Raw genomic sequence first — 20,968 nt, 5'->3', positions numbered from 1 at the left:
CTTGCTAAAACGCGTTTAATTGATTATTATTTGCAAAAAATCGTACGAGTCATTTTGCAACAAAAAATGTTACATTATTAATATTACATTTTTTTTCAATTAATGTACTCGAGAGAGAGACAGAGAGAATATCTGTTCGACTTTGCCTAAACAATCGCCATAGTTCTTTTTCTTGAAATATTTGTTTTCATCGATTGCACGTCTATTTTTATTCGAGATTCACACGTCGGCTATAGATTACTTTCTTCTTTGTATCGCTTTTGTACAAAGAATCTTTTATAAGCCACGCTGGATCGATGAGCTTTCACCTGAACTCTTTTTCATAGCGAAACAATTTGCAATAAACTCCGAATAAGGCGAAAGAACTTTAATCGAAAAGTCGTATCGCATCGAAGATAGGAATATTAGAGAGATTTAAAATGCATTAGAGAATGACTTCCGCCTAATTATTTGCACGGATATATTTTCGGTGCAGATGAGTGACGAGTACGTGATGGAAGTTTAATCAGAAGCGCTCGATCGTGAATTAGCACTCGCTAAAATTACACGCGGTTGATGAAAAAAAGTTAACGCTATTCATCGCGCAGCTTTTCATCTTTTCGAAAGTTTAACTAGACCATCGCGATACGTGCTTCTCGAATCTTCGTGCGCACTCCAGCCTATTTTCTTTCTCGGTAAATACTAAAATATAACGTCAATCATCTGGTGTTTCTAAATGAAACGTCAGTTTCCTTTCTCTCTTCTTTTCCCCTCCCCCTCCCCTCTCTTTCTCTCTTTTTCTGCAAGCTCTTTGTCAAATTTCAGGGTCCGGATTACGACGAGAGCCTCGACACAACCAATCAAGCTGAACGAGTGTCCAGTCTGCTTCGCCGCTGGGAGCTGGCCAGTGTGACCTGGTCCAGCGTGTCCGACCTGGACAGCACCTCCTTGTCGTCTAATCAGAAGAGCCGCGCGCCCGCGCTGAACAGTCCCCGGCAGAGCCTGAGCGCCAAAGACCGCGAGGGCATGAGGAACATAGTGGGCGGCAGACCGGAGAGCGCTCCGATCTTCATGCGTAATGCAAATCGCGTGGATGGTTTGCAGGACAGCAGCCACTATTGTCCGTCGCCGAATATGCCGCGACACGTGCTCGAGTCCATCACGCAGAGCCCGACCCAGAGCGTGAAGACGACCACGCCGCCGGGTTGCGCGTCGCCGATCGGGTCGCGTTACGTTCAGGACAGCTACGGTAAGGAGTGTTGCTCGGTCGTGAGCAGCGAGCAGCAGCAGCTGCCGCCGCCGAAGAAGATCCACTACGTCGGCCAGAATCCGGTGAACGGCGAATACGTGACGCAGCAGGCGCTCTATCGCGAACAGTATCTGCAACAGACCGGTATAATTACCGTTGCGCCTCAGTACTCGACCGCCTTGCCTGGCAGCAACGTCCTCAGGAACAATCCGTACGTTCAGCACTTTCAGATCACCACGAATCCCCAGCACTTTGTCGCGCCCGCGAGAAGACGGGGCTTCAACGCCGCGCAGATGACGTGACCGGGATGGGAGCAGCGATCGACGAGATAAGACTGAACAGACTCTCGGAGAGACTCGAGACATACCCCCGATGAGGACGATCGTTAGAGAGACGGAGAGACGCTTCCTCGGCGTGATGGACTAATTGAAGGAAAGAAAAGGGGGAAATATGATGAGAGAGGAGAGTAAAGCCGAAGAGAATGAACCGGACAATGAGAATGCGAATCGTACTCTGTGTTCCTTAAAGCTTTCGCGCTTCGAATCTTTTTCTCGGCAATGATTTCTACAAGACTCCGGGAAGCATGCAACGGCATCGACGGTGGCCTAAGTCATCCGATCAGAAAGAATATCTTCCGAGGAAGGAACGAGAAGAGGAAAGTACCGTTTCGCGTGCACAGGAGATGGAATATTCTTCGCTACAAGTGCCAAAATATTATACAAGCGAGCCGATGCGAATGCAAACGGAAGAGCTCATCGCGCTGTCCGCCCGAAACAATACTTTGTTCTTCTGACGCGAGGACTCGGAATGCGCGTACGCAATATATCTTATTCGTCTAATTCCTGATTTCTGATTTCCTCTTTTTCTAACCAGTAGCGTCTCCACGTACTCCCCGAGTATTTCACGGGTGGAAGCACACGCGACCAGCGTTTTGTATATTACATGTATATTATATACGGCGAATATATATGTATGTGTACGCGAATGTATGTATGAAAGTATGTATGTGGATGTGGATACATGTGTGTGCGTGTATAAAGATACATAAGTGCATATAAAAAAAATGAACAAAGGAAGAGATTAAAAGATTCTTATAATTATACGCTGTGTATAAATTCGCTGTACGTATATTGTATGGATACGTTTAACTTAATGTGATGACTGTATATTTATATGTTGACCATGTTTAAAGTTAACTATATATAATATAGTTGATGATGAGAATTTTATATTTCATGTTACGCGATTACGCTCTATATACACATATGGAATATACACATAATCAAACTCGCAGCATCACTCTGGAACTGTTGATCTTTCTACTTTTTGTTCTATCGAACAATCCTCCTTTTTTACAAATAAATTCACATTTCCCCCTATACATCAACAATTGCGGTCTCTTTCGCGCTTATCGTTGGTTTTGCAGATGAATGACTCAAGAAGGAACAAGTATCGCAAATACGTCGCAATAACAGCATGTGATAGTGACAGCGTAACTTCGCAGTTAGACTTACCTACATATCTATCTACCTAGCTATTGCCAATGCTGACGATGAAATTAATAACAGTATGTTGTAATCGTACGTGAAAGATGCGAGATTTATAACGACTGCAATTGCCGCGATTACAATTTATCGCTCTTGCATCGAGCGTGCTTACTTACATGGTCTACGAAATCAATTGAAATATATTTCTCTTTATACAGGGTGTCCGATTCGTGAGGGACCAAACGAAAAGTGATGATAAATTGGGTCAAACTAAGAAGAAAAGTCCTCTACCATTTTGTAAAATTCGCAATAATTATTAAGTAATAAGCAAAAATGAAGGTTACCTAATTTTTTAAACGGAACCCCCTATTTTTTATTATGTATTCTTATAGCTTATCTCGAGAGCTTTCCAAAACACTATAATAAAGTATTTCTTCATTGAGTACTTTTCGAGTTATGAGGCTTGAAATAATTTCTTAATTTTACATAAACCATAAAATATCTAGTAAAATATTCATTTTTCGATTATTTTACCTTAATACTTTTATATGCAAAATAATGAGAGGAATTAATTGGTGTAAAAAAAAAACAGTTGTTTTTAAGAAAAAATATGTAATTGTTAATTGCAAATTGCATTTTTTTTTTAAAACAACTATGTTTTTTCTTTACACCAATTGATTCCTCTTATTGTTTTGTATATAAAAGTATTAAGGTAAGATAATCGAAAAATGAATATTTTACTAGATATTTTATGGTTTATGTAAAATTAAGAAATTATTTCAAGCCTCATAACTCAAAAAGTACTCAATGAAGAAATACTTTATTATAGTGTTTTGGAAAGCTCTCGAGATAAGCTATAAGAATACATAATAAAAAATAGGGGGTTCCATTTAAAAAATTAAAGGTAACCTTCATTTTTGCTTATTACTTAATAATTATTGCGAATTTTGCAAAATGGTAGAGGACTTTTCTTCTTAGTTTGACCCAATCTATCATCACTTTTCGTTTGGTCCCTCACGAATCGGACATCCTGTATAAGAGCGTGTATTTGTACATATTGATGTCGAATAATCTTATATAATTTTATATAGAAACTCTTATTCAAATTCTTGAAGATGATAAGTTTCAGATTAGATTTCTTTCAAAGTCCAATTCAAATTAATCTCTTAATTTGAATTGGACTTTGAAAGAAATCTTGTAGAGTTCGATTACTTATATTTTAAGAATTCTATCTCAATTGCATAATTAATAATCTTTCATCGTCAATATTTCTTATAACTTTTTTATAAAAAGTATAAAACTTCAAATATGTTCTAATAATAGAAGAAACAAATTTTAATTATACTTATAAATATAATTTATAGTACAACATATGGATCGATTATATTTCAAATGCAACGTACATTTCCTGAATTAATTGCATTTTTCATGGCACTTTGAAAATTCCACATTGATAGCAAAATTTAATATTCATCGATCGGTTTACAAGTAGTTCGGTATTCACAGAGTTGTGACCGTCCATCAGTGCGAATAACAAGCACCGAACAGAGTTCGCGTGCAATCCGATTTGACAGTTAATAAGATTTAGGCATCCGGGAACCCGTACGATACGGATGTAATCGCATTTAGTCGCCAAAGGAGAAAGCGTACGCTCCTGTCGATGAGAAAACTTCTTTCGTATCGAAGCGAATCAGTTCTTATTACGCACGCGACATCGTATTGAAATAAGTTTGGTATCAAAATGCTTTTATCGAAGCCGGTTTTTGAGAAATTCCTTAATGACACAAAGAATTATTTGTCCATGAAGACGTTTTTTCTCGTTATTTTATAAATCGATCTTTCTCTAAAATGATAACAGTATCGGAAATGAATTTTTCATTGTTGAAAATTTACTGGAATTATATTTTATTATATCGCTAATTCCTGGAATTATTTTATCGATTTAAGATACTTTAGATGTTATCTATTTATGCTATTTTTTTAAATCAAAGCGATTGCGTTTGATTGATGAGCTCGTCGATCAAACGCATGATTGGTCAAATATTTATTTAAATGCTTCGAATCAAACAACAAATATTTAAGTATTTCATTTACGACGACTTATATATGGATCTTAGGTAGCTTAAATCACTCATAGAATACGCACTTATATCACAATATAAGCGAAAAAAAGAGCTTCTTTAATAATTCATCTGACAAGTATATATTTCGTGAAATTATTAAAATTTTATAGCTTAATGAAAAGTTATGAAGAAAAAAAGTTTGCTTACTTAGAGATGTTTCAATTAGCTTCTTCCCCGAGACCTTCTTGATCTTCCGAACAGATGCGCGGTGCACGTGGAGTCGAGGCCGAGAGCAACAGCAGCAACACCTGTCGGCGATTACTTGCAAGATGGCAGTGTCTGTCAAAGGTACGTACACCGTTGCGCTGACAGGAGCGATCAGTCGAGGGATACGAGTATCGCGTGAGGTACGTGTGCCAGACAGGTGACAGCTCGTTTGTCGGGTGATCGACGCGATCGACAATTCGCGTCTCGAGGAATAATAAAAAGCGGCTTTCGTTCTCTCCGGGCGTGGCACGGCATGATTCGTTCCCCCAGTTCCGGCCTCTCTCTCTCTCTCTCTCTCTCTCTCTCTCTCTTTTTCTCGTGTTCCCGTTCCCTCGAATTCTTCCCTCGTAAGTTTCGCGATAGTCCATCTTTTTCCACGATTTCGTTGCTCATCGACCGACACTGTCTTATCGTTGTATTATCTCGCTTTGCGAGCCTCGCGAGGTTATGTCTCCCAGAGATATAAAGTTTTAAAAATTATTTAATATTTAAATTCCATTAATAACTAATATTTTTATTTTTTATTTGTCTGGACTTGATTAGTAAATTTTCCGTCCGATTTAATATTCAAACGGTGTATTATTTTGATTAATTTAACATTTTCGAAATTACTCTATTTAAAAGAAATTAACATCGTTAACTATTCATGATCTATTTTTATCATATTTTAAAATGTAATTCATTATGTACAGGTGAAAATAGATTGTACAATTCTACGGATAGTTGTAAATGAAATTATTGACACAAGAATGTCGTCGCAACGAAAGTAGAAAAATTTGGAGCTATCTACAAGTATGGAAAAGAGAGGCAGCGCAGAACTTCTTAGTGCAGAACAAAGTAACTCGAAGAATGCCAGTTCAGATTCTCTCAACTCGGACAGCAAGAGCAGTTCGCTTAATTCAAAAATGGGCCAAGAATCGGTATGAACAAAAATGTTGATTATGATTGAAATTAAAAGCCGTTAATGTATCTAGTACATTCTATTTGTTGAAATGGATCCGCAATTTCTTTAGGAGAGCTGGGAAAAAGCATCGCATTCAAAAAGTTTTTCCTCAAGCTCTACTTCAACAGATAATAATATAGTCTCTGCTCTGGAAGCTAAAAAAGATAATCAAGTAAAAGTGAGTCTTGTGTAGTACTTTTCAAGTTCAGCACAGTTTTCATTTTTCTTTGCGCAATTATGGCATTTTTAATTTGTATGCAATACCTATTTTGATGAAAGTTATTTATATTAAAGTTTAATATGTTCTGTTGCATAAAAAATATTTTCCTATCATTTCACTTTTACTTTGCGATATATTTACTTGTATCATTGATTCTGTTGAAGTTATGCTAGAAAATCTTATATTGTATTGATTCTTATTGTATAATATCTATGTGATTGGTCAATTATTTCATTATTCTGATTAGAATTTATCTGGAGGAGACACGGGACCACCACTTTTGAATGGAGAGCGGATGCAAGGCATTCCACACGAAGTTACATATTTGTGTCCTTATTCGGGACCTGCCAGAGGAATTCTTAGTGTAACAAACTACAAGCTCCATTTTCGTAGTATAGATCGAGAAACGCCTTACATTGTTGAAGTGCCGTTGGGCGTTGTTAGCCGAATCGAAAAAGTTGGCGGTGCGTCGAGTAGAGGGGAGAATTCTTACGGAATAGAAGTATTTTGTAAAGACATGAGGAATCTCAGATTTGCACACAAGCAAGAGAATCATTCTAGAAGAGATGTGTTTGAAAAGCTGCAACAGTATTCTTTTCCATTATCTCACAAGTTACCTTTGTTTGCCTTTGAATATTCTGAAACGTTCTCTGAAAATGGTTGGAACGTTTACGAGCCTATTGCAGAATTGAAGAGAATGGTATGTAATAATACATATCGAGAAATGTATCGACGCTCTAGATCTAAAATTCGAAGCTAATTCAAAAGTACATACAAAACATTAATTTAATACAACATTGTTAGTAAACAACATTTGTGTTTAACGTTTGTTCTCGTCGAATTTTAGGGTGTAAATAATGATATGTGGAAAATATCCAAAATCAACGACACGTATTCACTGTGCGACAGTTATCCAGCTGTCTGGGCAGTGCCTGCTGCAGCTACTGACGAGGATCTTCGAACATCCGCGTCTTTTAGAAGTAGAGGTAGACTGCCAGTCCTCTCGTGGATTCATCCGGAAAGTCAAGCGACAATAACTCGTTGCGCACAGCCACTGGTAGGCGTCGGTGGGAAACGGAGTCGCGAGGACGAAAGGTATGTCCAGCTTATAATGGACGCTAACGCACAAAGTCACAAACTCTTCATTATGGACGCACGGCCGATGCCGAACGCGATAGCGAACAAGGCGAAAGGCGGCGGATACGAGAGCGAAGACGCTTATCAGAACGCGGAATTGGTTTTTCTCGATATTCACAATATTCATGTCATGAGAGAGAGTCTCAGAAAATTAAAAGGTATCGTCAGGATTTATCTTTAATTAATATAATGCATTTTTATTATTATATTATACATACATATGTATTTATATTTTGTTTCAGAATTATGTTTTCCCACAATCGATGAAGCTCGATGGTTGTCAGGCATAGAATCGACCATGTGGCTCAAACATATCAAATGTGTTCTTGCTGGGGCTGTAAGAATTGTGGATAAAGTCGAGAATCACAAGACTTCTGTTTTGGTTCACTGTTCCGATGGTTGGGATCGAACAGCACAGGTAAATGCTTTAATTCTAAGTACTTAATTATTTTTTTTTAAATTTGCATTTATTACATATTACTGTAATTCTCTTTTTTTTAGCTTACAGCTCTCGCAATGTTAATGTTAGATCCATATTATAGAACAGTCAAGGGATTCGAAGTTCTAATAGAAAAGGAATGGCTTAGTTTTGGACACAAATTTCAACAGGTATCACGATAGCAAATTTTTTTAAAGTTGTCTGTATAGAACTCGCACGATTTGTAAACATTTTTGTGATATTGTATGATATTGTTATATTCATAGTTAAAATTTCTTTAGAGGATAGGCCATGGAGACGAACATCACAGCGATGCAGATAGATCGCCGGTATTTCTACAATTTATTGATTGCGTATGGCAAATAACACGGCAATTTCCAAACGCTTTCGAATTCAACGAACATTTCCTAATTACCATTGTCGATCATCTCTACTCTTGCAGATTCGGCACGTTTTTATTCAGCAGGTATATTATCATATTATATAGATTTATCTCACACTTCCAATAATGTTACAGGAGTAACATCATTAACAATTTGCAGTGAACGCGAAAGAGTACAAGAGCAAGTGAAGCAAAGAACAGTCTCTCTCTGGTCGTATACCAACAGTCAATTGCCTCTCTATCTAAATCCTCTTTATCGGTCTGGCACGAATTATCAACTTGTCCTAATGCCAATCGCCAGTATGCGGTACATCAAACCGTGGAAGAGTCTGTACTGCAGATGGAATCCCAGCATGCGACAGCAGGTATGTTAAATTATCTAAGATTATTTCGATAAATAGTTTATGAAACGGATATCCTCGTTAAAACATGTATATTCATCTCCTTTCAAGGATCCGGTCTATCAAAGAATAAGAGAACTTCTAGTCTTGAAAGAGCAACTCGAAAAACAATTGGAGGAAGGCCGGCGCGAACAGGCTTCTCGAGCGAATCGGTCTGTGACTTCGCCAGCACCGCCCAGGATACATTCCCCGGTTCACACATAGCGCCGCTGGGAACTTGGATCATCTGATAATCTTTGTAGTTTTGTAAATGAGCTGTAAACTCTTCATCTACTTTGATTCTACTTATACTTGAGCCATAAGATATTTTGACTGATTCCGCTTGTGGATGCTATGTATAATACGCCCACACTCGATAAAGATAAATCTAGACTCGTATGCGCATTTGCCTATAATTTAATGAATTCACCGCAGCCGTATTAAGTGTAACGCTCCTTCCGTATAATTTGAACCAATGTAAATTATATTACCAGCTTCAATACCGAAATTTTGCATAGCGGGATATTATTGTATGTTGTCTAAAAAAATTTATTTTCTTATCCAGGATGTAATTTTCAAAGATGTGCGACATTAATTGAACTACTTACGCTAATTATGTATTAACAATATTTTTCACACTTTAGTATGCGAAATTCTAATCTCGCGCCTGTTATATTTTCTTTTATTGCGAGATTGAATTAGTAATCGCATTAGCATGACAAATGGCGATTCTGCCATTAAGGACAATGCATAAGCGCAAAAGTAAGTAATTATAACTTGTCCCACAAACATGGTTCCCTGAAAACAAAAATTATGACAATAAGCCGTTGCTGTCGGACATATTGTTTTTTTATGTGTTTTTACATATATTTACCAAGGACAGAAACTCCAAGTGAACGGACGACTCGTCATGCAGACGAATCGCATGTATGATGAAAGGATTCAAGAGGTAAGCACAATATGTGAGTCTACTAAGAGGGATCCAGACTTTGAATGATAGCACTTGCTTGATGATACCTATAAATAAAATCGCAAGACTGAAATGATAAAAGGATAACATTTTTCCAAGTCAATGATTTATGTGTTATTCATTATAACAATGCTTGTTGAAGCGTGAAGTAAAATTAAAATTCAATAAGATATGTAAATTGTACACGAATAATATATTACGGTAACTTTGTTAAGTATTTTGTTTGTGTAAATTTGACAAAAGTTATCTATTATTAAATGAACCAACCTCCATGCTTAGTGCAACACACTATGACAAGCCACGCTATACCTATGCCCCAAATAGTTCTACTTAACGCGGCATAGATAGCAGTTGATAGAACAGAGATGCGTCGTTTGTAAAGGCCGAATAATACGAGAATGTTGCAAGAGCTGCCAAAGCTCCAACATAAAATTAAGGTTGTCTGAAATTCATGTTTAAAATATTACGCAATGAGAATAATTTCTCCCTCTCTTTTTTTGCTAAGTATGTGTTTTATTGTAATTGATTTTTAATGTTAAACTTACATAAGTAGTACAAATTTACATGAGTAGTATAAATCATACTTTACCCTTTTCAAGGTCATCCTTTTGTTTAGCTTTATTAAAATGTAAGCTGCAATTATTCCAATAATATATGGACCTATTCTTACCCATGGCGGATAGTATAAGACATCTATAAGTCTGTATTGTTCGCTTAATCTGTAACAATAAAAAAAGGCATTTATTTAATTAATTACTTTCGCCTAAAAATTATTAATAGAATGTTTTTCTAACTCACATCGGAATGTATTCGTGGATATATGAAATGTAACCGCTGAGTACAATCGAGCCTATTAAAAGTGCAATCAATATGAGAGCAGCTGTGTAAAAGCATCTGAAATTCACAAGTCTTATTTATTCAAATCAAATATGTCGTGATCGTGTAATGTACGATTGAGACAATCAATCAACTTACATGGTGGACAAAATTAGTAGCGCTATAGCGATTACAAAGAATTGCATATCATTAGCTAGATACCAACTCCAACTCATGCACTGTAAGAGGATGCATAAGAGAATTTTTTTGTATTTTTGGATAAAATTTTCTTTTATCATGTTTCTCTGAGTATAATATTAAATCGATTTTAATTAAATGCGCTTGCATACCAATTCCTTGCGCTCGTACAAATTATTTATGTAGAAAAGATTTCTCCACCAGTATTTCGCGCAAGTTTCATGCGGTCTCTCGTCCATGTAAAATTGCGAAGTTTTGTTGTACCAAGCCGAGTTTAATTGCAGTATTCCCACCATCATCATGAAAGCTGGTGTCAATCTAAAATGAAAATTTTCAGATAAAAATAAGAGTAAGGGATTTTATATCATCTGATCCACATGTTGCGGACTTTTATTTTCTTCTTGCGTTCTCTTAATTCGCTCATTATTGTGTCGCTTATTTTATCGCGTTTATTGTCTTTGTTTATTGTCTGCATTTCGCAGATAATGAAGAGAACATACCGGATATATCTTCTCATTACATAGACAAAGAACTCATTTAGCTTCGCTCTGTAATTAAACGATTCATCCCGTTGTTTGTTCGTTACGTTCTTCAGATATAAATAAGCCACCAAGAAACCGCTGATAAAGAAATAGGTGTCGACCGAAATGCTTGCATTGGCCAATATCTGAACGGGCAAGCCTGTGGTGACTCTCCAAGTCCATATTTTATTGTCTATGCAATAACAGAATAATCTCGTTATTCTCGTTATATATGTTATGAAAAAAGAGTTACAATAAAAGTTGCAATATGATGATTTCTTTTTCCACTTACCGAGATAATCCATCGCGTATAACGCGGTGTGGGCCATGATTATCCAAACCATGCCTAAAAATTTCATGCCGTGAATAATGGCTATTGAATCATCCATCTTCGTGTTAAATATTGCTTTCGTATTTGTGTAAATGGAAAAACATAATAGCACTTTTCCGATTCTGTTCTCCTGGGGTGAAGACGAAACTGCCATTTCCATCTCCTTGGGTGTGTTTTCACCATCTGAATTGTAATTCGGAATGTTTAATATATATTAATATAAAAATTTTTCTACGGTGCTATGATGAAATGTCAGAAAATTAATATTATTTTCCATTATGTTATCACTTATATTTATATATTATATATAGATATATTAGTAAATTCATTTATATTATATATGAAAAATGTTTTGTTGATTTTTATTAAAATAATCTAAAAGGTTCTTGAAAGAAAAAAGAAATTTTTAAATGTGTGATACTCACTAGCTTTATTCTTAGTAGTTTTATTCTTTGCATTAAAATATTTTTGATGCACGAATATATCGTATACCGTTCCGATTATCATTATGGAAATGGTAAGTGCTAAAACAACACTGTAACCGTAAAATTAGTACATGTGAAATATAATAATAAGTTTCACTCTCTATCTCTTTTTCTTTCTCCTTATGCTTTTTCCAAAGCTAGGTGACAATTTGTCTCTATTTTATTATCATTATTATATTATTATATTATATATCATATACTTGCAATTACTAGTTTTATATATTTTTTCTCGACATACCAGATGAGAAGTATCGGACCACTAAATAACCATTGATAATCATCCTTTACATCTTTAACTTCAATCAGTTTGAAGTCCATAGAATAGAGATCATTGACTACGAGAACTCTATCGCGAAATATTCTTTCTAGAATAACGCTTAGTTCGCTTACAGAACACGATGCTGGTAAACAAAGACCAAGTGTAATCAAATCCTGAAAGAAAATTTCTTTTAATGATAATATATTTTAAAGTAATATATTTTAATATCAAATATATATAGAATATGCATTTTACATGGCCTATATACTTTGTGTACGTATGTGTTGTATTAGTATCTGGAATTTTAAAATTTTATATTAAAAAATTCGGTAATATATGCTAAATAATGAAGACGATTTATTTATAAATTTATTATTAATTTTCCATCTTTTGTTTTTACACATTAAATATTTATGTACATCGTGTTTTCAAAAAAATTATGTATATAAACATTATGTATATAAACATATTTTTTATTAATATATGAACAAGAAAAATACATATGAGGAAATTTATTAATTTAAATTATTATAGAGAAATTTCTTCTCTTTTAAAAAATTTATTCCAATTTTATACTATTAATTTTTGTAAACACGTTCATATTATCAATCACTTTAATTTCGTGTTTATTTTATTACTACATTATATTTATACAAATAAAAATACAAATAATATAATTTGTGTTAAATATATAAAAAATATATTCCTTTGGAGCAAATAATTTGATTTGTAAGAATCAGACCTCTTCTTGTAAAAATAAACTATATATGGTGCATTTTTTGCTCAATAGAAAAATTTGTTTAATCGTTGGAAAGATTACAAGTACATTTATGAGTAACAAAATGAGTGCATTACTTCTAACTTTCTCTTTTTATGATTTGTGGTATTGCGTCAAACGACTATTTTAAAGACTAAAATTGCATTCGGCCTGTTCAAACCCGTTTGCAGCAACATTGCTTAATGACAACTTAAATTACTTTAATTTTCTCGCTTTGATTAAGATACACCTCTGACCCGAACGAGAAATCTAGGGTTGGTCAACCGCAAAAATGCTTTATTAGAATTCGACGATAGAGTAAAAATAAAAAAATCTACGTAAATTTTGTTTTACTGTTTTGGTTCCAATAAATTAATCTGTAACTTAATATTTTCTAGTTAGTCCCTTTCTCTTTTTCTGTCGTCTCATAATGATTTATAAACTTACTTCATTGGGTACATTTATATGGTACTGAAGAGTACTGTTGTGTCTAATATAAGCAACGAAATAAGTCACTTCAAAAGGCGGAAACTCCTTTTGCGGATCACGATATATCGTGTTATTCAATAAATCTTTGTCTAAAAGATCTAGAGGATTTCTGTTCATTGTATCGAAGCACTGGCTAGTAATACCAAGCCAATAATTATTTCCATAAAAGAAACCTGATTTAAGTCCGCCGCTAGAATCCAACACTTGAAAATAAAAAAGAAATAATCGTTATTTACATATGCAAATATATGTCGAGTACTATATATAATTAGTTAATTAACAAAAGTAATCGTTATTTACACAAAAATATATATCGAATATTCTTTATTTAATTAGTCAATCAACAAAATAATTTCATTGTGAAAAATAGTCAGTTTAACTATCTCGCATTTTCCAATTTTTATATACTCGTCAATATTGTTATTATTCATTGCTATATTATAAAATTATTTATTACGAAAAAATTATATAATCTCGAAAACAATAGTATTCCGCATCCCAGGAAGAGATCCTTGCATTGAAGAATCTTGATGGAAAAAATCGAGATGGAATGCTATTGATAAGGAATTATGATAATAACTCCGTACTTATTACGAAATAATATCCATTAATAACTGACATAATATTAATTACGAGAAACGATGTATGTAAGCGAATTATAATAAAGTGCAATTTATTTATACTAACTTTCGCCTAGAGTATTTCTCACATGACAGGGTTAAAAGACATTCTAGACACATGCATGAGTACTATCGGATATATAATTTTGTATATTTAGAAAAGAGTGTGCGTGTGTAGCTCTCTCGGCTAATGTACCGATGTCTGAACATTAATAGACGCACGTGTTTCAACTGGTTGGAGATACATGATCCTCGAAATGAAATGAGAGAAAATCGCATGGTATGCACGCGTAACGAATGCTTTTCCCTGGCACGCATGTGACTAGGAAACGTGTTCCTTGTGTAACATATAAAGAAAGTTGATTCGGCAAGTTGCTCTAATGAAAATTCGCGTGCCCTGATATAATCGCGACGATAATGTATTTATGTATTATAGAATGCATTGCATAATGGTTGAACTAATTTCCTTGGGAATGCTGTTCGTACACTTCGAGAATAACCGGAAACTTCTCTAATATATAGCACATATCGACAGGTTTGATTTAATAATTTTTTGTTGCATTCGCTCTTTTAAATCTTATAGAGTTGCTCTATTTATCAAGCAATTCATATTCTACTTAAAGAGAGAGAAAAAGCATTTATACATCATTTATACATCATTTATTATGCGAAATTTATGATTTATAAAATCTATGATTTGCAAAATCTCTCTCATCAAATTTAATTTTTATGTAATTAAGATTTTTTCTTCAAAGCTTTTTAAATCAGTAGTTCTATAAATGTAAAAGATATTGGAAGTAATTTTTTTGACATAGATTTATAATTTATTTTGTTGACATAGATTCATAATTTATCATAGTGATATCATTGTCATTCGATTTTTCATTTTCCTTTTAGTTAACTACTAAAGTTAACTAAAATTGGATTTATATTGTCTTGCGTCCTTTTTTTATTTTTTTATTTGTGAGAAAAATAAAGAGTCGAATCATAATCAATTTTAACTAATTTTTGTTTTTTATCTAGCTCCTACTATGATAAATTATATAATGAATCTATGTCAAAAAAATTACTAAATTTTTATTTTTTATCTAGTTATCATTATGATATTATACCAGGGATGGAAAAGTTATTTTTTAAAAGTAACTCGTTACCGTTACTCGTTACCGAGTAAAAAAAGTAACTCGTTACCGTTATTAGTTACTTATTTTTAAAAGTAACTAGTTACCGTTACCGTTACTTCAAAAGTAACGATTCGTTACTTTTCCCGTTACTTTTAATGTTAAAACAAGATAAAATTAAATAAAAAATTTACTTTGGTAATATTTTTTATTAAAATATTAATATAAAAGCAACAAATTCTTTATTTTAAATTTACAAAACCGTAAAAAATTTAAAGAGATATAGATTTTAAAGCACTTAACAAGTAACTTCACATGTAAATAAAAAAATTTTAATTTTTATTAAATTTATAAATACAGCTAAATTTGCATTCTTTTTGTGCTTTCGTCCGATATTACATCAAACTTAAAAGCTGGCCAATCACATCCATTCCTCAGACGAATGAAATAACTGTGATTGACTAATGATGTCATTAATCGCTCCAAAGGTGGCTGTGAAGCTGACACGACAATCTACAAATTTTAATGTTCTTGACCAGTATGACATTTAGACCAGCATGACATATAGACCATTCCGACCGTTTACTATTTTATAAATAATTATTTAAAAAATCTCTCTGCTTGAAAAATGTTTCTAAAGAATAGAACTTTTATAGAACTGTCCAGAACTGCTGTTAAAACTACGGAAAATCATCAGCACGACACATTTTTACTAAGTGTCGTGCTGGTCGAGGACATTAAAAATTCATAAAAAATTATTAATTATTGAAATATCGGTCTGAAATTGCATATATAGGCTGAACTATAGCAGAATTATTGGGAACTCTTGCTAAAAATAATAATATTCAACGCGTTTTGGTTCTTTAGAGGGAAGAGTGTCGTGCTAGATTCGCAAAGTTAGCACGACATTTTTTCGATTTCGACTTTTTAATAGAAGAAATGCGGAACTCTTTAATTTTTATCAGGAACTGTAGAACTATGAAAAGTGCTATCAGAACTCTTAGTATTTTTTTGAAATTCGTAGATTGTCGTGTCAGCTTCACAGACACCTCTCAGAGTAATAAATTTCATCCGAAATATTATCGAATTTTATATGAATGTCGGTCGATGACTAAAAATTGAATATGACAGAAATACGATGTCATAAGTATTTTCAAAATATGAAAAGTAACGGTAAAAGCAACTGTTAAATTCGTTATCGTTACTAAAAAAATGTAACTACGTTATCGTTACAGTTACAGAAAAAAAAATGTAACGCCGTTACCAGTCCGTTACCAAAAAAAAGTAACTATAACGGTAATGGCGTTACAAGTAACGCGTTACTTCCCAACCCTGTATTATACATGTAATAAATCTATGTCAAAAAAATTATTTCAGATATCTTTCATATTTATAGAATTAGAATTTATAGAAATAGCTAATATGTTAATTTATACAATAGGACGATTCAATTATTTAATATACATAGAAAAAAATAAGTGTCAAATCAAAACTTATATATTTAAACTAACGCGTTCATTGTTTCGTATATACGCAACAATTTATAGTCTTCTTAGAAGAATTTAATAATTTTAAATTTCAACAATATTATAGTCTTATTTTAATATTGTAATTGTCACCTGAAGAATATATAATTATTTAATTCTACTTTAAGAAAATTATAATCTTTAATTTAAAAATGTTATTTTCTATCTAACATTGTTTCTTTTCCATTCAAGAAAATTAAATCATAAGAATATATTTTTCTTGATTGAACTATATAAAATGGTTATTCAAGTAAGCAATTATTCAAGTAATTATATTTTTCTTTAATTAACGCAATATAATCTCATTTCAAGATTTCCATGTTAAAACTAAATATATTTTCAAAACAAGAATGTCCTTTTCTTCCGTGTATGATTGTTCTTCTGACAATTAACTCTTTTGGTTTTGCATTCAAGCACCTGATCGATAATGATTACCACTGAGGATTTTACTAACTCTTCAAACTCCACAGTATCCGTTGCTCGAGGGCATCTCGAAAGTCCTGCAATTCCTTTCCGCATATCGTCGAATTGAGAAGATTGGCTCTTAAAGCGACGGCATAAGCAGGTAGCACACGGCTATTAATGTCATTGTCTTCTGATGCATTAATTTGCGCAGAGACACGATATAACGTAGCGAAATTTACGCAGAGAATACACAGAATAGACGATACGAGCAGCCGATGCGACATGATGTGTCTTTAGCATATAGCTTTAAGCTTTAACAAGAGTTAACACTTTTATATTTTCTATCACACTGCAAACTGTCAAACACTGATACTAATTATGAGATCAATCCCGAGGCGCGAAGGAGTAAGATTGTTTTATTCGAGCAGCGAAATTTGTTACCGCGCGATTTTAAGATTTCGCTCTCTTCGCCGTAAGCGAGGTAAGCTCTTCCCGATGAATCGAATGAGAGAAGCATTAACGAAATAATGAAGAAATTTGATAAGACGGAGACGCCTCTCCGGATCGCTATCCCTTAGCCGATGGTTGCCGTCTGCGCGAAATGCTAGCGTAACATTCGGAGTTTCGTTTGCGAATACTCCCCTTTGGTTTGCACAATGACGGCGCGCGTAATGATCAGCGAGATTCGCTGACCGGGAGAGAACTGGTTTACATAGGGAGAAGTAAACGTGAATTTGTGATAGAAAGCGAAACGTCTCCGACGTCGACTTTTTCGCGACAAGACCCCACTACGTCATTTAACATATCATATTATTTATGCATACGTTAACCTTTGATCGATATAGCAATCTTACAAAAAATATTGAAAAAAGAATCGCATAAGAAGAGTGTTAAATTTCACAATTTTATGTAGAAATGGATAAAAATTTATCCATTTCTACATAAAATTGTGAAATTTAACACTTTAGAATTTTTCTTCCGGTTTTGTTTATTTATTTCAGTATGATTGACAAGGTAAAATTAAGAAAATTATCCATAATTGACAAGGTAAAATTAAGAAAAAATTAATGCAATATTCAGGATAAAAAAATAAAATAAAACATTAAAATAAAACTCTTTGTTTTTTAATCGAAATTATTACAAAAAATCAGATAAAATAAATATAAATAAATATAAATTTATAAATATGTTGTATAATTCTTGCAATTAAGAATAACCTTTAGAATAATTTCTTTTTGTTTTATTTCTCTCTTATTATAAAATGACTTAATAAATTATGAAAAAAAGTAAAACGTTAGAGCTTTTCTTCCTTATCGTGAGATAAATTGCTTTACGTATTCGTCAAAAAAATTATTTTCTTAAATTTTTTTATAAATGTAATAATATATCATATTTAAAAAAAATACAATATTCATGATTAAAAATCAAATATCAAATGTTGTTTAGAAAATAAATGATGTTGCCGCGTAATATGTTAAAAGTTCAAAATGTTTTTGATCCAGTTTTTGCGAGAAAGTGGAAAAAACAACAGATTTACTTACGTTCGCATAACTTAAACTGTCTGTATCGTAAACTATGACGTAAATTGCGAACCGTGATGTATCTTTTAAAGAGTATAAATCCTTTGTGGCGTGACTTGCAATATAATACCAGAATTGACAGGAAGAATAAATGTGACACATTGTTATTGCATAGAAATACGCGAAAAGATTTGTCGTAAACTTATACTTATCGTATATTTATACAATATCGAAGCTATTTATTTAAAAGAAAACTTTATTTAAAAAATCAAAAATAATCACAATATCGAGAATATATTTTATGTACTATGTATTTATATATATTTTATTTAGAGAGAGATATTTTTTCATTTTTAGACGAGCCGTTTTTCGAATATCATATAGAATTTTTTTCCAATATCTTGCTCTCTCATAATGGAATATTCGTTCGATGGTTGCGCGAGTTGTTTCTGAATTTCCCGATACTTTGTAATTGGGGTCCGGAAGTTTATGAGATTTCACGAGAGCTTTTCTAATCGAAAGATGCGGAGATGCGCGTTTGATGCGATCCACGTGCAAATTGTTTTCGCGTGCATGCGTTTCATTCCATTTAAACAAAACCTTCCATTTTATTACGTTAGTAAAATAGTTTCACAAACACGCATTTTGAGCGTACACAGATCACAGAAACTTCATAAACACTTCCGCGGTCTAATAATCAATAAGCAAATATTTCTTCCCCGTCATCCTCTTAGCTATATAAAAATATAAAAAACTGAAAAATTTCCGTATAACTTTTTTATTGTAGTTTCACATAGATAAAATTAATTGGCCAAATTTACAAGTGACGTTGATAAAAATCTATTGACATACGACATGTTTTAACTATTCATTTCTTACTTTTCGAAATATCCTTGGAATCATATCCAAAAACTGTGTATAATATCAACGATAATAAATTGCGATAAATTTTAATCTTTACGCTGGAATTATTTATCGATTTATTGAGCATCATTAATGCAAGTTACTAACATTTATTGATGCGATTAATAAAATATCATAATATATAACATACGAATTGTGCGTAATGACGAAATTAGGTAAAAAAATGCACGCAACATTTATTTGTGTTACGTAAAGACGCATAAATGTGCGTATAAGTGTACGATCAATGATAAATTTACAATATGAGTGCGTAATGTCAAATTAATAAGGGTCTCTCATAATAATAATAATAGACATTATACACCGCTCGAGAATTTTTCAGTGAAATTTAACCATTCGTAACGAGTGCCTTTCACCAAAAACCTCAAGCACAAGCTCGTGCTCCTTTAAGATAATTAAATCGCATCTGTTTTCGTACCGGTGTAAATGGAACGGCGAAAATTACATCGTGAAAGCGCATTCGCATAACACGGCGCATAATATAGCGCGAGTGCACCGGTGTCTTTAGCGGATGTATTACGTCATCTGTGTCTGTACAGCAGAGAAAGTGTAATGACTCTTTTTCGGTTGTAGGCCGTCGTTCTTCCGTTTGATCGCATGTTCGCGTAAAAATAATACGTAAGCTCGTCCAACAAGGAAGCATGGAGCGAATTTCGTCTTCTCCAACCAGCATAAGTTTGCAGAGTTTTGCGAGAAAAAATATCAAATATTAATATCATAAATTTAAAATTAAATTATAATATTTTAAATTAACATTCGATCTTGATTGTAAAATCACGTAATAAAATTTCTCTCCTCTCTCCCTTCAATTTTCGAAATTATATAAATTGTTCGAGCATGTACATGTGTTTGGGCATTTTAAATAACGAATCAAATTATATATATATAATGAATAATTATTGATATCATATAGTTATCGGGAAATTTATTAATTATTAATTGTTTATGAGCGCGACAGGAACGCGAAAAATGCAAGATGTATAAAAAAAAAGAGAATAGCGATTTGAAGCATCTCTCTGTAATTTGTTTAATTATAATCTCTATTTTATGTTAAATGAAATACATATTATATATAAAAAAAATTAAATGAAATTTATTACAGACGCGAAAGAATTTATTCCGCTCAGAAAATTAAGCGCATAGGCACGCGACAAGCATCGAATTATCACCTTTATGAGTGAATAGAGAGAGAAAGATGTATCCTCCTTTCACCCCCCCGTAAAGCGCGTTATACAGTTGCTCTCTTTCGGGTCGTCTCTTTACGATAATTGAATTGTAAATTACAGACATTTGAGCATGCATTTGCTGCAAGAGCATACAGTCTATAGGTTTACGAACAAACTAAGCGTTTAATTAAAATTTTTTTTATTAGTACAATCTCGAACATCAATCTTTCATTTGCACGAATGAACACGTGACTCTTCATTTATAAAATTAAGATAATACATACAATCACATAAAAGGTCAGTCAATTTTCCTAAAG

At 33.3% G+C, this 20,968-nt stretch overlaps 3 protein-coding genes across 10 annotated transcripts in view; 2 read left to right on the top strand and 1 right to left on the bottom strand.

The window, feature by feature from the left end:
• The window catches only part of Tow (target of wingless), a 46,390-nt gene extending 43,781 nt beyond the window's left edge, over nt 1-2,609 (top strand). For all 3 annotated transcript variants that reach the window (XM_083099487.1, XM_083099488.1, XM_083099486.1), the window contains one exon: nt 805-2,609. In XM_083099487.1, coding sequence (XP_082955613.1) covers nt 805-1,530 — 726 coding nt within the window. In that variant the 3' untranslated portion in view covers nt 1,531-2,609. The remainder of the gene's footprint in view (nt 1-804) is intronic.
• A 2,438-nt stretch (nt 2,610-5,047) lies between these two features.
• Nucleotides 5,048-9,384, top strand: Mtm (phosphatidylinositol-3-phosphate phosphatase). Of its 5 annotated transcripts, none has more exons than XM_083099421.1 (10): nt 5,048-5,185; nt 5,738-5,965; nt 6,059-6,166; nt 6,456-6,908; nt 7,056-7,503; nt 7,588-7,763; nt 7,847-7,954; nt 8,066-8,250; nt 8,327-8,531; nt 8,619-9,384. In XM_083099421.1, exons 2-10 carry the CDS (start codon nt 5,840-5,842, stop codon nt 8,769-8,771), a joined length of 1,962 nt encoding a protein of 653 aa, XP_082955547.1. In that variant the 5' UTR covers nt 5,048-5,185; nt 5,738-5,839; the 3' UTR covers nt 8,772-9,384. The 5 variants fall into 5 exon arrangements, with proteins under 5 accessions (XP_082955547.1, XP_082955551.1, XP_082955550.1 ...); XM_083099424.1 differs by having other exon boundaries at nt 5,104-5,126; XM_083099422.1 differs by lacking the exon at nt 5,048-5,185 and adding an exon at nt 5,208-5,392.
• LOC145971582 (nose resistant to fluoxetine protein 6) lies at nt 7,517-17,725 on the bottom strand. 2 transcript variants are annotated; one of them, XM_083099420.1, is made up of 14 exons: nt 17,091-17,725; nt 13,331-13,575; nt 12,106-12,299; nt 11,808-11,917; nt 11,344-11,565; nt 11,031-11,244; nt 10,683-10,848; nt 10,492-10,571; nt 10,315-10,410; nt 10,106-10,235; nt 9,784-9,958; nt 9,421-9,563; nt 9,155-9,344; nt 7,517-9,085 (listed from the first exon to the last, which is right to left on the bottom strand). In XM_083099420.1, the coding sequence occupies exons 1-13, from the start codon at nt 17,323-17,325 to the stop codon at nt 9,180-9,182; spliced, it is 2,175 nt and encodes a 724-aa protein (XP_082955546.1). In that variant the 5' UTR covers nt 17,326-17,725; the 3' UTR covers nt 7,517-9,085; nt 9,155-9,179. The 2 variants fall into 2 exon arrangements, with proteins under 2 accessions (XP_082955546.1, XP_082955545.1); XM_083099419.1 differs by having other exon boundaries at nt 9,072-9,344.
• Nucleotides 17,726-20,968: the final 3,243 nt, after the last annotated feature.

This window comes from Camponotus vicinus, unplaced genomic scaffold (assembly GCF_025532165.1).
Source record: "Camponotus vicinus isolate PSW18456_S1 unplaced genomic scaffold, iyCamVici1.0 SCAF_5, whole genome shotgun sequence".
NCBI classification, from domain to species: domain Eukaryota; kingdom Metazoa; phylum Arthropoda; class Insecta; order Hymenoptera; family Formicidae; genus Camponotus; species Camponotus vicinus.
The sequence above is the reverse complement of the archived record's forward strand: the minus strand, read 5'-3'. Positions and strand labels throughout refer to the sequence as shown.